General features: G+C 46.1%; 1 protein-coding gene across 3 annotated transcripts in view; it reads left to right on the top strand.

Moving 5' to 3' along the window:
* Nucleotides 1-13,597, top strand: part of HPS5 (HPS5 biogenesis of lysosomal organelles complex 2 subunit 2) — a 99,202-nt gene that overhangs the window by 82,570 nt on the left and 3,035 nt on the right. For 2 of the 3 annotated variants that reach the window (XM_033928162.1, XM_033928163.1), the window contains exons 17-20: nucleotides 561-681; nucleotides 8,509-8,664; nucleotides 11,317-11,436; nucleotides 12,745-12,858. In XM_033928162.1, coding sequence (XP_033784053.1) covers nucleotides 561-681; nucleotides 8,509-8,664; nucleotides 11,317-11,436; nucleotides 12,745-12,858 — 511 coding nt within the window. The remainder of the gene's footprint in view (nucleotides 1-560; nucleotides 682-8,508; nucleotides 8,665-11,316; nucleotides 11,437-12,744; nucleotides 12,859-13,597) is intronic. The other variant, XM_033928164.1, reaches the window with a different exon arrangement.

Here is a 13,597-nt window from a genome sequence, read left to right as displayed (position 1 = left end):
TAACTGTGCTTTTCAGTCTTGGCTAAAGGTGAGTTATATTCAGGTTACAGTAGATGTTTTCCCATCCTTGGAATGTCCACATTCTTAAATTTGTACCTGAGGCAAAAGAGGGATAAGAGACTTGACGAAGATCACAAGGACACACACATGCCTGTTCTTTCTGGTCTGTTTACTAAGAGCACACAGGCATCTTGGTAGTCTTTATAAAATAAAGCAAGCTCCTTGTTGGACTTTCAATGGCAGGCTTCCTGTTATTTATAAAATTACCTCTTATTTTTACTGATTTTTATATCCAAAACCTTTAAAATTTGGCAAAAAATTGCCTGTTTGTATGTCCTAGGTGTGATACAGTGGAATGGCATCTTCTTTCATTTCCATCTGCAGGGCCATAGGTGTTAATGATTAGCACTATGTAGAAGAATGTGTTGATTTTGTAACACAATAAATTACAGTAGTTAAACCCAAGATGATCCATCTACTCTGCTGCAAGGTAGGACTAACTTATTTCTGAAAAGGTCTAACAAATTCAACTGCTTATAGATGGCTTTTCTCCCTTTTAGAACTGACTGTGTCTAGTCCAGTGACTGTAGCCATGGACAATGAAGAGCTTCCGAAAATACTAAAATTATTAAGTGATTTGGAGCCCTGGGATAGTCCTCTGCTGCTTGCACATGCTACAAGGTGCGTACAAGTTTGAACAGTTTCCAGTTTTTCCGAATTTTATTTCCAGTACAATAGGTGAGACATTTTAGGCAGTAGGGTTATTTCCCCATAACCATGTGCTGCTACAGCAGGAAAGAACTAGAAGCTCTCACCTGTCTACTGGAAAAAATCTTACCAGGGTAAGTACATAATCTCTTTTAATAAACATTTAGATTCAACAGAACAGTTCTGGGCACCTCAAAACACATTTTATTTGTCTAATCTGCATCCCCCCCCCCTTTTCTTCTGTAACATTCCCTTCATGCATTTGTAATTCGTTGAATGTCCAGCCTTCTTTCGATGTGAACCACCTAGAAGTTGTCTGACTATGACGGTATAGAAAAATAAAGTTATTATTATTCATCTAAAATGTGATCAGGGCAGATTATCTTGCAAACACTGAAAAATGTAAAACAATAGTATAGACATCATTGGACATTATTCAAGTGCAAAAGGCACATGAATTTTGAGCTACTGGATTATTCATCTCTACTTGTGAGTTGGTGTAGAAGGTTTCCTCTATGTTTTTTTGGCTTCGCCTCCCTCATCACAGGGCTATGCTGTTTTCTCTTAGTTTCTCCTTCTACAGTTGGAAGCCGTGTTTCTGATCTGCTTTGATTTTGGTTTATTATTTTTGGGGTTTTATCCGGCTTTTGAGCCTCTCTACTTCAGAGGTCCCCAGTGGTACTGGGGCAGCTCTGCCTGGGAGAAGACATAGACTCCTTGGGTCAGGAGCAATGCAGCAGAGGAACACCCAGAAGATAGAAGGCCGCGAAGCAGCCTATCTAGATTGCTGCCAATGCTGTCGGTTTGTTATAAGGTATTTATTTTGGTCTCATGGGAGGGAGAGATGGGTCAGTGGGGGGATAGAAAGATGCTACACGGGGATATGGGAGGAAGGGAGGGTTCTGCAAGGGTTCTGCTGCACAAGGGATGGGAGGGAGGGATAGAAAGATGCTGCACAAGGCGATGGGTGAGAGGGGAGGAAAGATGCACATGTTGGGGAGAGAAAGGAAATAGGAAGAATTGGGGTGAAGGAGAGGAAGGGAAATATGATCATTGTACATGAAAAAAATAAGACATCCTTGAAAATAAGACCTAGTGCCTTTTTTGGGCCCAAAATTAATATAAGACAGTGTCTTATTTTTGGGGAAATATGATAGTAGTTATCAACTGCTTTGGTACGAACTGAGGAGAAACAGCACAGCTCAGTGATGCAAGAGACGAAGTTTAAAAATGTAGATGACGCCTTCTACACAAAATCATGAATAGAGGTGAATAACCTACTAGTTCAAGACTTGTATGCCTTTCTACTAGAAAGAAGATTGAGGTAAGAACCTGAACAAAAAATAGACAATGATTAAAAACTAAACAAACAAATATAAATAAACAATCGCAAGTAAATATGGGTTTTCAGCAAGATGTCTTTTCTTAGTCAGGGTACAGATTCCTACTGTTACTAAATGACTAGTGTGTTTGAATTGTTAATGTATGCACTGCCTTTGTGACCACATTAATGTGTCCTGAATGAAGCACATGCTATGCACCAACGTAACATCTTGGTTGTCTTGCAGCCTTGGCAGGGACAGTTGGGGGAGGGGAAGCTGGGGAGTGCCAGGGAGAGGAGTGCCAGGGAGACAACTTGGAGCCAGATATAGTGCTGCTTTTTTTATTTTGCCTTCATCAAACTGAAAACAAACAAACAAAAATCCCTCTTCAGGAAAATGGCTTCTGACCATTGGGGGGGAGGGGGATAAAAAGGGAGACATTTGAAATCACTTGTCTACCAGGCAGATAGGTTCTGTGTTGAAGTCAGCAAAGAAGAGAAAATAATGCCATAGAAACGAGCTCTTCTCTTTGTAGAGAATTATAGGTGATTGCATGTTGCCTGGGGAGCCAGTGACTTAAGGTCAGCAACATGGCCTTATGCAAAATGCTTCTTTGGAGAATCAGGTAGAAGATGCAGAAAGTGCATCCCCTTGCTATATGAATTCCCCCCTCCCCCACCACCAAAGACCTTTGTCATTATATAGCTTATCCCAGGACAAGCAGGCAGCATATTCTTAACGCATGGGTGACGTCACCGACGGAGCCCCGGTACGGACCTTTTTAACTAGAAAGTTCTAGTTGGCCGCACCGCACATGCGCGAGTGCCTTCCCGCCCGACGGAGGAGAGCGTGGTCCCCAGTTTCTTCGTTTCCGCGGAGCGAAGAAGACGCATGTGTTTTCAACGGTCGTTGAAAAACTAATTTTTGCCTTCCCGCTCGCGTATTTTCTAAATTTTTTCCTTTTTTATTATCGGATTCCCTTTACTTTTGTTTTCAAAAAAACCCAAAAAAAACTCGTCGAGTTTTCTTTATTTTTTCAGGCCAGCCCCGGCGGGGCCTGTTGCCATCATACAGGCCTCCGGATTCGATTTTGCGGAGGCCGTGTTTCCCTTCATGCCCCCTCAACCGGGTTTTAAGAAGTGCCAGCGGTGTGCACGCCAGATCTCCCTCACCGACCCACACAATTGGTGCCTCCAGTGCTTGGGTCCAGAGCATCGGGCTGACACCTGCACCCGCTGTGCTACGCTTAAAAAGCGTACTTTAAAAAATCGGCAGATCCAGCAAAATATTTTGTTTGGTACCGGATCTGCCATGGAACCGGCTGCGACGTCGACGGCACCACAAAAGTCGGCACCGACGACATCGACACCACCGGATCCTTCCTCGGGGTCGTTGGGCCCAGGTAAGCCGGCTAAGAAGCCTCCCTCTTCCCTTGAGCGCCCTCCTACCACGGTTGCAACACCGGCCATCCCGGCACCGCACCGGCCCCGCAAACGCTCCGCTCCGATCTCGGTGAGTGCCTCATCATCGGCCTCCTCATCGCCGGAGCGTAGAGCGGCACCTATGGTACCGAAGAAGAAAAGAGCGGTACCGGTGCCTCCCCTGGACGACCGCATCGCGGCCATACTCCAAATACAGTTACAGGAGCAGCTGCAACAACAGCTCCAACAACTGTTGCCGGCATTGCTGGCACCGCACCTTCCGGTACGGGACCGGTCCGAGCCCCACACCGTTCCATCGGTATCGACCCCCTCGGTACCGCTTAATACTTCCATGCCGGTGCTCTTGGCAGAAACACCTACAGTACATACCCGTGATGCTGCCGCCCCTGTCCGGTCCCAGGAACGACATCGGTCTTCCTCACCCGGTACCGCCTCGGTGCGCTCAGGCAAATCTCTCTCAAAGACCCGCCATGCCGAGCCCTCCACACCGATGTCCAAACGTACACACCCAGACGTTAGGGACCCAGACTTGTGGGAAGACTCCCCTCACGGTACCGAGGAGGACGCTTCATCAACCGATGAAGAACCCTCCATGACCGACACCGTCTCAAAACCAGAGCAATCCTCTTTCTCCAAATTTCTTAGGGAGATGTCAGCAGCTCTTTCCATTCCCTTGGAGTCTGACTCTAAAAAGTCTCAAGCTTTTCTCGATGCCCTAGACTTTGAACAACCTCCCAAAGAGTTCCTGAAGTTGCCCGTCCACGACATCTTACGGGAAACTTTCTATAAAAATTGGGAAGCTCCCCTCACGGTTCCTGGAGCCCCTCGTAAGTTAGACAGCTTGTACCGGGTTATTCCAATCCCAGGTTTTGACAAGTCTCAATTGCCCCACGAGTCCCTCCTGGTGGAATCCACCTTGAAAAAATCTCAGGGTTCCAAAATTTATCCATGCCTCCACCCCTCCTGGCAGAGAGGGTAAAACCATGGATAAATTTGGTAAGCGCCTTTTCCAAAATGCCATGTTAGCCAATAGAGCCAACAACTACACCTTCCACTTCTCCTTCTACATGAAGCATCTGGTGCAACAGCTCTCCTCCTTACAGAAATATCTTCCTGAACGTAAGGTCCCTCTTTTCCAACAGCATATTTCCAGCCTCCTCCAACTTAGGAAATTCATGGTTCGCTCCATCTACGACTCATTTGAGCTGACCTCTCGCGCTTCTGCCATGGCGGTGGCTATGCGCCGTTTGGCATGGCTGAGAGTCTCTGACCTAGACATTAACCACCAGGACCGCCTGGCAAACGCACCTTGTCTGGGTGATGAACTCTTCGGAGAGTCCCTGGACTCCACAACCCAGAAACTCTCCGCACATGAGACCAGGTGGGACACTGATCAAACCTAAAAAGAAGACTCCACCTGCTCGCACCTACAGACAGCAGTCTTCCTACCAGCGCAGGTTCTCGGCCAGACCTCTCAACCCGCCTCAACAGCAGCCGCGCCGACCTCGGCAACAACATCAAACTCAGGCTCGCTCTCAGTCTCACCAACCTGCCAAGCCTCTACCTCCATCAAAACCATCTCAGCCCTTTTGACTCTTTTCTCCAGGGCATAGCCAGTCTCCCAACATCATTGCCTCTTCCTCAGCCGATCGGAGGTCGCCTCCAACTCTTCCTCAGCCGTTGGGAGGTCATCACATCAGACCAATGGGTCCTCCACATCATTCGCCACGGCTACTCTCTCAACTTCCAGACTCTTCCCCCAGACAATCCTCCCGTAGAGTCTGCTTCTCACTCCTCCCAAACCCCCCTCCTCCTGAGGGAGGTCCAATCCCTCCTTCTTCTCAATGCCATCGAAGAGGTGCCTCCGGACCAAAGGGGTCAGGGATTCTACTCCCGCTACTTCCTGGTACCCAAGAAGACAGGAGACCTCCGTCCCATCCTCGATCTCAGGGACCTCAACAAGTGTCTGGTCAAGGAGAAGTTCAGAATGCTCTACCTTGCCACGCTTTACCCTCTTCTCTCTCAACACGACTGGCTATGTTCCCTGGACCTCAAAGAGGCCTACACTCGCATTCCAATCCATCTGCATTCACGTCGCTACCTCCGATTTCAAATACAGCACCGCCACTATCAGTACAAGGTGCTACCCTTTGGCCTCGCATCATTGTCCAGGGTGTTCACCAAGTGCCTTATTGTGGTGGTGGCCTTTCTCAGGTCTCACAACCTCCAGGTGTTCCCCTACTTGGACAATTGGTTGGTGAAAGCACCTACGTCTCCACTTGTGCTACAAGCCACTCATCACACCATCTCTCTCCTCCATCTCCTGGGGTTCGAGATCCCAAGTCGCATCTGCTTCCCACACAGCAACTTCAGTTTATCGGAGCAGTTCTCGACACCACTCTGATGAGGGCGTTTCTCCCCCCCCCCCCCCCGACCGACACCGGACCCTGCTCCACCTCTGTCGTCAGGTGCTCCTTCATCAAACCATCCCAGCTCGACAGATGATGGTCCTCTTGGGCCACATGGCCTCGACGGTCCATGTACTTCCTCTCGCTCGACTCCACCTCAGGACACCTCAGTGGACTCTAGCCAACCAATGGTCACAGACCATGGATCTTCTTTCTCATCCCATCTCTGTGACATCGTCTCTTCAGCAATCTCTTCAATGGTGGTTGAACTACTCCAATCTTTCCAGGGGTCTGCTCTTCCATCTACCCCCTCACTCCATGATCATAACCACGGATGCCTCCCCCTATGCGTGGGGAGCTCACCTGGGAGATCTACGCACCCAGGGACTCTGGACCCCTCAGGAGCGTCAACATCACATCAATTTCCTGGAACTCAGAGCCATGTTCTATGCTCTCAAGGCCTTCCAGCACCTTCTCTACCCTCAGGTTCTTCTCCTGTGCACAGACAATCAAGTCGCCATGTACTACATAAACAAGCAAGGCGGCACCGGATCTCCCCTCCTCTGTCAGGAGGCCATCCGAATATGGACCTGGGCCACGGCCCACAGTCTCTTCCTCAAGGCTGTATACATCCAGGGCGAACAGAACTCCCTGGCCGACAATCTCAGCCGCATCCTTCAACCTCACGAGTGGACTCTGGACCCTCCAACACTCCACTCCATCTTTGCTCGCTGGGGCACTCCGCAGGTGGACCTCTTTGCAGCTCCTCACAACCATCAGCTGCCCCAGTTCTGTTCCAGACTCTTCTCTCCTCATCGTCTGACCCCAGACGCATTCCTGCTCGACTGGACGGATCGGTTCCTCTATGCCTTTCCTCCACTACCTCTGATGTTGCGGACGCTATCCAAACTCCGCAGGGACAGGGCCACCATGATTCTCATCGCACCTCGGTGGCCTCGCCAACACTGGTTCTCCCTCCTGCTTCAGCTCTGCTCCAGGGAGCCCATTCCTCTTCCTGTGTTTCCTACTCTACTTACGCAGCAGCATCAGTCTCTACTACATCCCAATCTGTCTTCGCTCCACCTGACAGCTTGGTTTCTCTCGGGCTAACCTCTCCAGAGAATCTGTCTCAGCCTGTCCGTCGCATTTTGGATGCCTCTAGGAAACCGGCCACCCTTCAATGTTACCATCAGAAGTGGACCAGGTTCTCCTCTTGGTGTCTACTGCATCATCACGATCCCACCTCTTTGGCGGTGGAAACTGTACTGGACTATTTGCTTTCCCTGTACGACGCTGGCCTCAAGTCTACCTCAATCAGAGTCCACCTTAGTGCCATCACTGCGTTTCATGAGCCTATCCTCGGAAAACCTCTCACGGCTCATCCACTGGTTTCCCGGTTCATGAGAGGCCTCTTCAATGTCAAACCACCTCTGAAGCCTCCTCCTGTCGTCTGGGACCTGAATGTGGTTTTATCAGCCCTCATGAAACCTCCTTTAGAGCCTCTTGCCACAACTTCGCTCAAACTTCTAACATGGAAGGTGCTTTTCCTCATTGCCGTCACCTCTGCCAGGAGGGTTAGTGAGATTCATGCACTGGTCGCCGATCCACCGTTCACTATTTTTCACCATGACAAGGTGGTTCTGCGTACCCATCCTAAATTCCTTCCCAAGGTGGTCTCGGCTTTTCACCTCAACCAGTCCATTGTGTTGCCTGTCTTTTTCCCTAAACCCCATTCTCATCCTGGGGAACAGGCGTTGCACACGCTGGATTGTAAGCGTGCCCTTGCATACTACCTTGACCGTACCAGGGCTCACCGCTCGTCCCCTCAGCTCTTTCTGACCTTCGATCCTAACCGTCTAGGTCGTCCTGTCTCTAAACGGACGCTTTCCAACTGGCTTGCCGCCTGTATTGCGTTCTGTTATGCTCGGGCCGGTCTCTCACTGGAAGGTGCTGTCACGGCCCACAGGGTCAGAGCTATGGCTGCTTCTGTGGCTTTCCTCCGTTCCACGCCCATCGAGGAAATCTGCAAGGCTGCCACTTGGTCCTCAGTTCACACGTTCACTACTCACTACTGTCTGGATGCCTTCTCCAGACGGGATGGACACTTCGGCCAATCTGTGTTGCAAAATTTATTTTCCTAATGGCCAACCATCCCTCCTCCCTCTCTGTTAGCTTGGAGGTCACCCATGCGTTAAGAATATGCTGCCTGCTTGTCCTGGGATAAAGCACAGTTACTTACCGTAACAGGTGTTATCCAGGGACAGCAGGCAGATATTCTTACGTCCCACCCTCCTCCCCGGGTTGGCTTCTTAGCTGGCTTATGCTAACTGGGGACCACGGTCTCCTCCGTCGGGCGGGAAGGCACTCGCGCATGCGCGGTGCGGCCAACTAGAACTTTCTAGTTAAAAAGGTCCGTACCGGGGCTCCGTTTGTGACGTCACCCATGCGTTAAGAATATCTGCCTGCTGTCCCTGGATAACACCTGTTACGGTAAGTAACTGTGCTATTTGGTATTTAAACTTTTTGCATCTGCTAGCTAGGAGAAGTTACTTAAGCATAGGCCCCAGGAAGAAGAAGTAAAACTAGTTAGCACTATTGATACTCATTGCTGCTCCTTTTTGTTCACAGGTTGTATGAAAAGTTTGGGGAAATGGCTTTAAGACCCTTAATCAAGTTCTATCCATCTATTTTGCCCTCAAATGTCCTGCATCTCTGTAGAGGAGACCCTGCACACTTCTTAGCCTACTTGGATAGCCTTGTCAGATCCAAACCTGAAGATGAAAGGTGAGAGGTCTGTGAGCAGGAAATACAATGGCTTAATCTCCCTCTCTTCCCCCCCTCCCCCATGTCAGTCCAAAACTTAGAAAAGAACTGAAATCCTCTTTATAATTTTCCAAGTGGTGAATATACTCAAAAGGGAAATGACAGATACGAGGAGCATTCAATAATTTATCTACCTCAGGAAAGAAAAGTTTTCAAAAAATTTGTTTTATTTTTCGATATAGTTTCCTGATAGCTCCATATACTTCATCCACTTTTCCAGCAATGACTTTAACCCCTTTGAAAATAATTATTCAGTTTGACCTTAAAACCAGGATGTCACAGCTTCCTTGACATCATCATTACTTGAAAAACGCTGTCCACAGTGAGACTTCTTCAAAACTCTAACCAGAAAATACTGAAGGAGCCAGATCAGGACTGTAGAGAGCTGCTGCTGAAAACCACATTCTCGCCTGTGATTTTCATGACTTGTATCTGGGTGAAGAAGCAGCATATCTGCTGTGAGTTTTCCTCATCTTTTCACCTTGATTGACTCCCACAAAGTGATCATTGTGTTGGCATAACTCTCCCCGGTTATGGTTGTCTTGTGTGGCATGAACTCCAGAAGTAAAAGTCCTTCATCATCCCAGAAGACAGTTGCCATGACTTTGCCTGCAGATTTTTCTGTCTTGAACTTTTTTGGGGTGGAGGATGATTTGTGCTTCCACTTCATTGACTCCATTTTGGACTCAGGATCTCTGTGATAGACCCAAGACTCATCTCCAGTCACCAAATGATGAAAAAAATTCACGTGGTCTTCACGGAGCATCTCCAAGTTCTGCTAACAGCACTGGAGCCTTGTGGCTTTCACAGATGGCGTCAGCATTCTTGGACCCCATCTTGCACTAACCTTGGACATGCCCAACATTTCATGAATTATTTTCCAAGCCCATTTCTTCAGCTATTTGGGAAACCTTAATTTGTCTGTCTGACCAAATTAAATCCTCGACTTTCTTGCACATTTCTGTGGAAGTTGCTTCCACAGGCCATCCAGTGTGAGGGTAATCTTCAATGGACTCTCTAACCCTAAAGTGCTTTGGCTTTTTCCCTTCTCTTTTGAGAAATTTTAACACTGAACAGTGCTCCAGATATAGCAGTTTCTTTCTTGATTCGCACAAGGACTCTCTTGACATCCTGTCTCTTGGAATGTTAGACTCGCACTGAGCCCAACTGTATAAGAGTAACCTTGAGATATGTCACAATATGCACAAACTTGTTTCAACACACTTGCTACTTTCTTTCATACTTGGGTAGATAAATTATTTAACACCCCTCATACAAAGTGGTGGCTCACTTAGTTTTTGGCTGGAATGAGATAAAAGATGAAAGGGTATTGAACTGATTTTAGTTGCCCCCTTCTCCCAGATATGTGGGGCAAAAGAAACCTGGTCCCGGCTATTCTTCCGTTCAAAGGAACGAGTGATGCACCCAGCCCGGTGACTGGCAAGCTGGCCCAGCCTAAGGTTACTATATTTGTGAGGACAATAAAGAAGACACAGCCTACAGTGCACAGTCACCTTGCCCTGCTTCCCACACAGCCAACAGCTGTTCTGTTCACTCTCTCCACCAGAGAAACAGAGTGAATTGCAGCCTGCTTCCTCCCCCTGTGCCTGCCTAGAGAATTGACTGCTCTTGGGAACCACGATAACCCTGTGGTTCATGACACACATGAGAGGAGGAAGCAGCCCAATATGCAGCTGCTCACTCTCTCCTCCTCTTGTGTGACTTCAGCAGGGGAGAGTTCATAGTATAGCTTGTGTGTGTGCGATAGTCTGGGGACTTACTAGCTTTGTCAGCAGCCACAGAGGTGAGCAGGCACATCTCCAAGTAATAGCTCTGAGTCTCTTCTAACCTAGCATCTGCTCCCTCTTTGCCTCCTCTCCATCCTCATAACCTGTTATCTCCCTGTCCCTTCTCTCTTCCCTTCTGTGCTCTCCCAGGGAGACCTTTCTCCTTCATGCACCCTCTCTCCCTTCCTCCCCTCCCCATGTCCAACATTTTTTCCTTCTCCTAGCAGCATCTCTTCCTCTCCTCCACCCCATGTCCAGCATCTTTCCTTCCTTCCCATTCCTAAAAACTCTCCTCTTGCTTGTCAATGGATCAGCAGCAGTCGGCAGCAATTCTCACACACCGGCTGCCATTAACCCAGAAGGGGTTAGCAAGCAGCCTATGAGAATTGCTGCTGGCCTGTCACTAATCCATTGAAGAGAACGCCACGGGAGCCCAGCCTGTTTCTCTACAACTGACAAAAACTCAGACAAATGGCAGAAAATCACCAAAACCACCTGGATGCCTGACAGTTGCTGAAAAGGAGGACAGATCTGGGGCAACTCAGACCTATGATAAACCTAGCCCAGCCTATAAATGTCAAAATGTACAGCGCTGCATCTGTCTTTCAATGCTATATAAGTGATAAGTAGTAACTTCTGATTTTGCACAACAGACAGATCAGAACAGGAGCAGAGACTCCAGAATGTTCCTCTTTCTGAACAGAGGACATCTTGCAGTTAGCAAGCTGTTTTCTGCATGTAAAACATATTTTATAGGTAGAAAAATGCTTTTAATTCCATGATCATATTGTGCAGGTTTTAAGAATTGTCATTTTTTTTTGTCTAGATTATCCCTGCTTAAGTCTCTTCTACAGCCTGAATCTTTAAGACTGGATTGGCTGCTCTTAGCAGTCTGTCATGATGCCCCACAATGTGTAAACACTGTGAATGCTGAAGGAAAACCCAGGTAAGGCAGTGAGCTGAATACTCAGACCAATAACTACAGTACTCAAATTTAGAAAAGTGTATCTGAAACCAAAGTCTCATTCTCCGAATCCTGTGCAGAAAAGGACTGGTGCAGACTTGGTATTTGCTTTGTCTGTCACATTGCAACACTTGGATGAAATTCTGTTCTAACAGAGAGAACAAGGGCAATTGTGTTATATATATAATCAAAGCAGCAAAATTCACTAGAAAACTTGTTAAACTCAGATTTATGTAGTGGTAAATGTAAGAAGGAAAAATCTTTTTTTTTTTTTAATACACAATACACAAATGTACATCATATAATAAGTTAATAAAAGCACATTCAACTCGTGTCATATATATAAAATGGAAAGAATATTAGCCACACAGAAAGGGAATTTTAGCAAACTTAAAGATGTTTGGGGGCCATTAACAGATTATTGTAATGAATAGATAACATTTTTCCCTTAATAGTACAATTGAAACATTACCATTGATTATTAAGTGTTATATTTATTGTTAATTTGTTTGGATATATTGTTACACTTATTGTAAATTTGAAAATGAATAAAGAATTTTTTTTTAAAAATAGTACAATTGCAAATGAGGGGGATGGGTGGGTAGTTTTTTGGTATTTCATTAAATATTTTGATTGGTAAGAAAGAATTTATTATAAGATATACGTGATTACATAAGTTATGGAAAGGGTGGGCAGGAGGGGTTAAATTTCATTAATTTAAGTTGATTAGGTTAGAAAAGCAAGTGATGTATCCAAGTTCAAATGTCATTTTCTGATGCACTTGTAAGTTGTAAAAATGAATAAAGAATTTTTTTAAAAAAAAGCACATTCAACTCACAAATATGCATAACCAACCATTTTCTCCCCCCCCCCCCAATGATTATTCAATAAAACACAGAAACATAGACTATCCAAATAACCTTACCCTATTCAGATTAAAAATATTCTCCCATCCCAGGTGGACATACTCAAAAGTCAAATTAGGACAGAAATAGCCCCCCCCCCTTTTCCTGGATGTGTATGAAAATAAACAAAAACTGACTCAATCAAAGACCTACTATAGTGAGGTAATACATGATGTCAATGGCCCCAAACTGTGCCCCAAACTATCAGCATTCATTTTTTCATAGCTGGAGCACAAATTTGCCCACCAGAAAGGAAAATTTAGGTAGTCGTAGTTCTTCCAATTTCTTAAATCTTAATCTTAATAGGAGGCAGGTAACTTAGAAATCTCTAGGACTTTGAAATTTTTTCAGAAATTAAAATAAAATCCTCTCAACTGTTTTGCAGACCCCGCTCTCATTTGTTTACTTGGGGTTATGGCCAGTTGATTTCACTTCTGATTAAGCTGCCTGCCAACTTTACAATGAAGGAGAAAATGGCCAACATCTGTAAGATGTACGGGTAAGATGTTGTAATGTTTCTCCAAATAATGATGATAGAGCAATATGCACCCTCATGCACTACCAAGAAATGCTAAAAGCCAAGGCAGCCCATGTGAAATAGTTTTGGGTTAAGAGAGTGTTAAACATCTGAGTTAAAGCAGCTACAAATATCTTGTCCCCAATGATGCACTGATGCATCTGAGGACATAGCAAAGAGCTGGACAAATCATTAAACTGAGTGATATGAATTCCAAACCACTTACCTGCACCATTCGACGCTGCTTGTCATTTTAAATCAAGGACATTGTAAAGAAGCATGCTCAGCAGCCATCGGTACCCACAGAGCTGGCCCCTATGCTTTCATCTCTTACTTCTGGTTAGCACAATGGGCATCTTTTTTTTTTGTTTAACTCCCCTCCCCCACCTTTTACAAAGCTGCAGTAGCAGCTGCCATGCAGCAAATGCTCCAATGCCCATTAAATCCATATGGGCATCAGAGCAATTACTGCAGCCACTACTGTGACTTTGTAAAAGGAACGGTTCATGTTTTATTTTACTGTTTTTTGCATATAATTAGCTTATTACATTGAAAGTAGCTTGTTTTACTTTCATGACTTTTAAAAAATCTAATTAATTTGGCAAAACTTCAAAATCCCCTCACAGAACAAACATTAATAGGACGGATCAGTACGGGCCAAAAAGTTAAATAAGAAGTAATAAATACTTTTAAAGCCCCAGGCAGGAAACTTATAGGTGAC

The sequence above is a fragment of the Geotrypetes seraphini genome, chromosome 19 (genome assembly GCF_902459505.1).
Source record: "Geotrypetes seraphini chromosome 19, aGeoSer1.1, whole genome shotgun sequence".
Taxonomy (NCBI): domain Eukaryota; kingdom Metazoa; phylum Chordata; class Amphibia; order Gymnophiona; family Dermophiidae; genus Geotrypetes; species Geotrypetes seraphini.
Note: the sequence above shows the minus strand (reverse complement) of the source record. Positions and strands in the feature narration are given on the sequence as shown.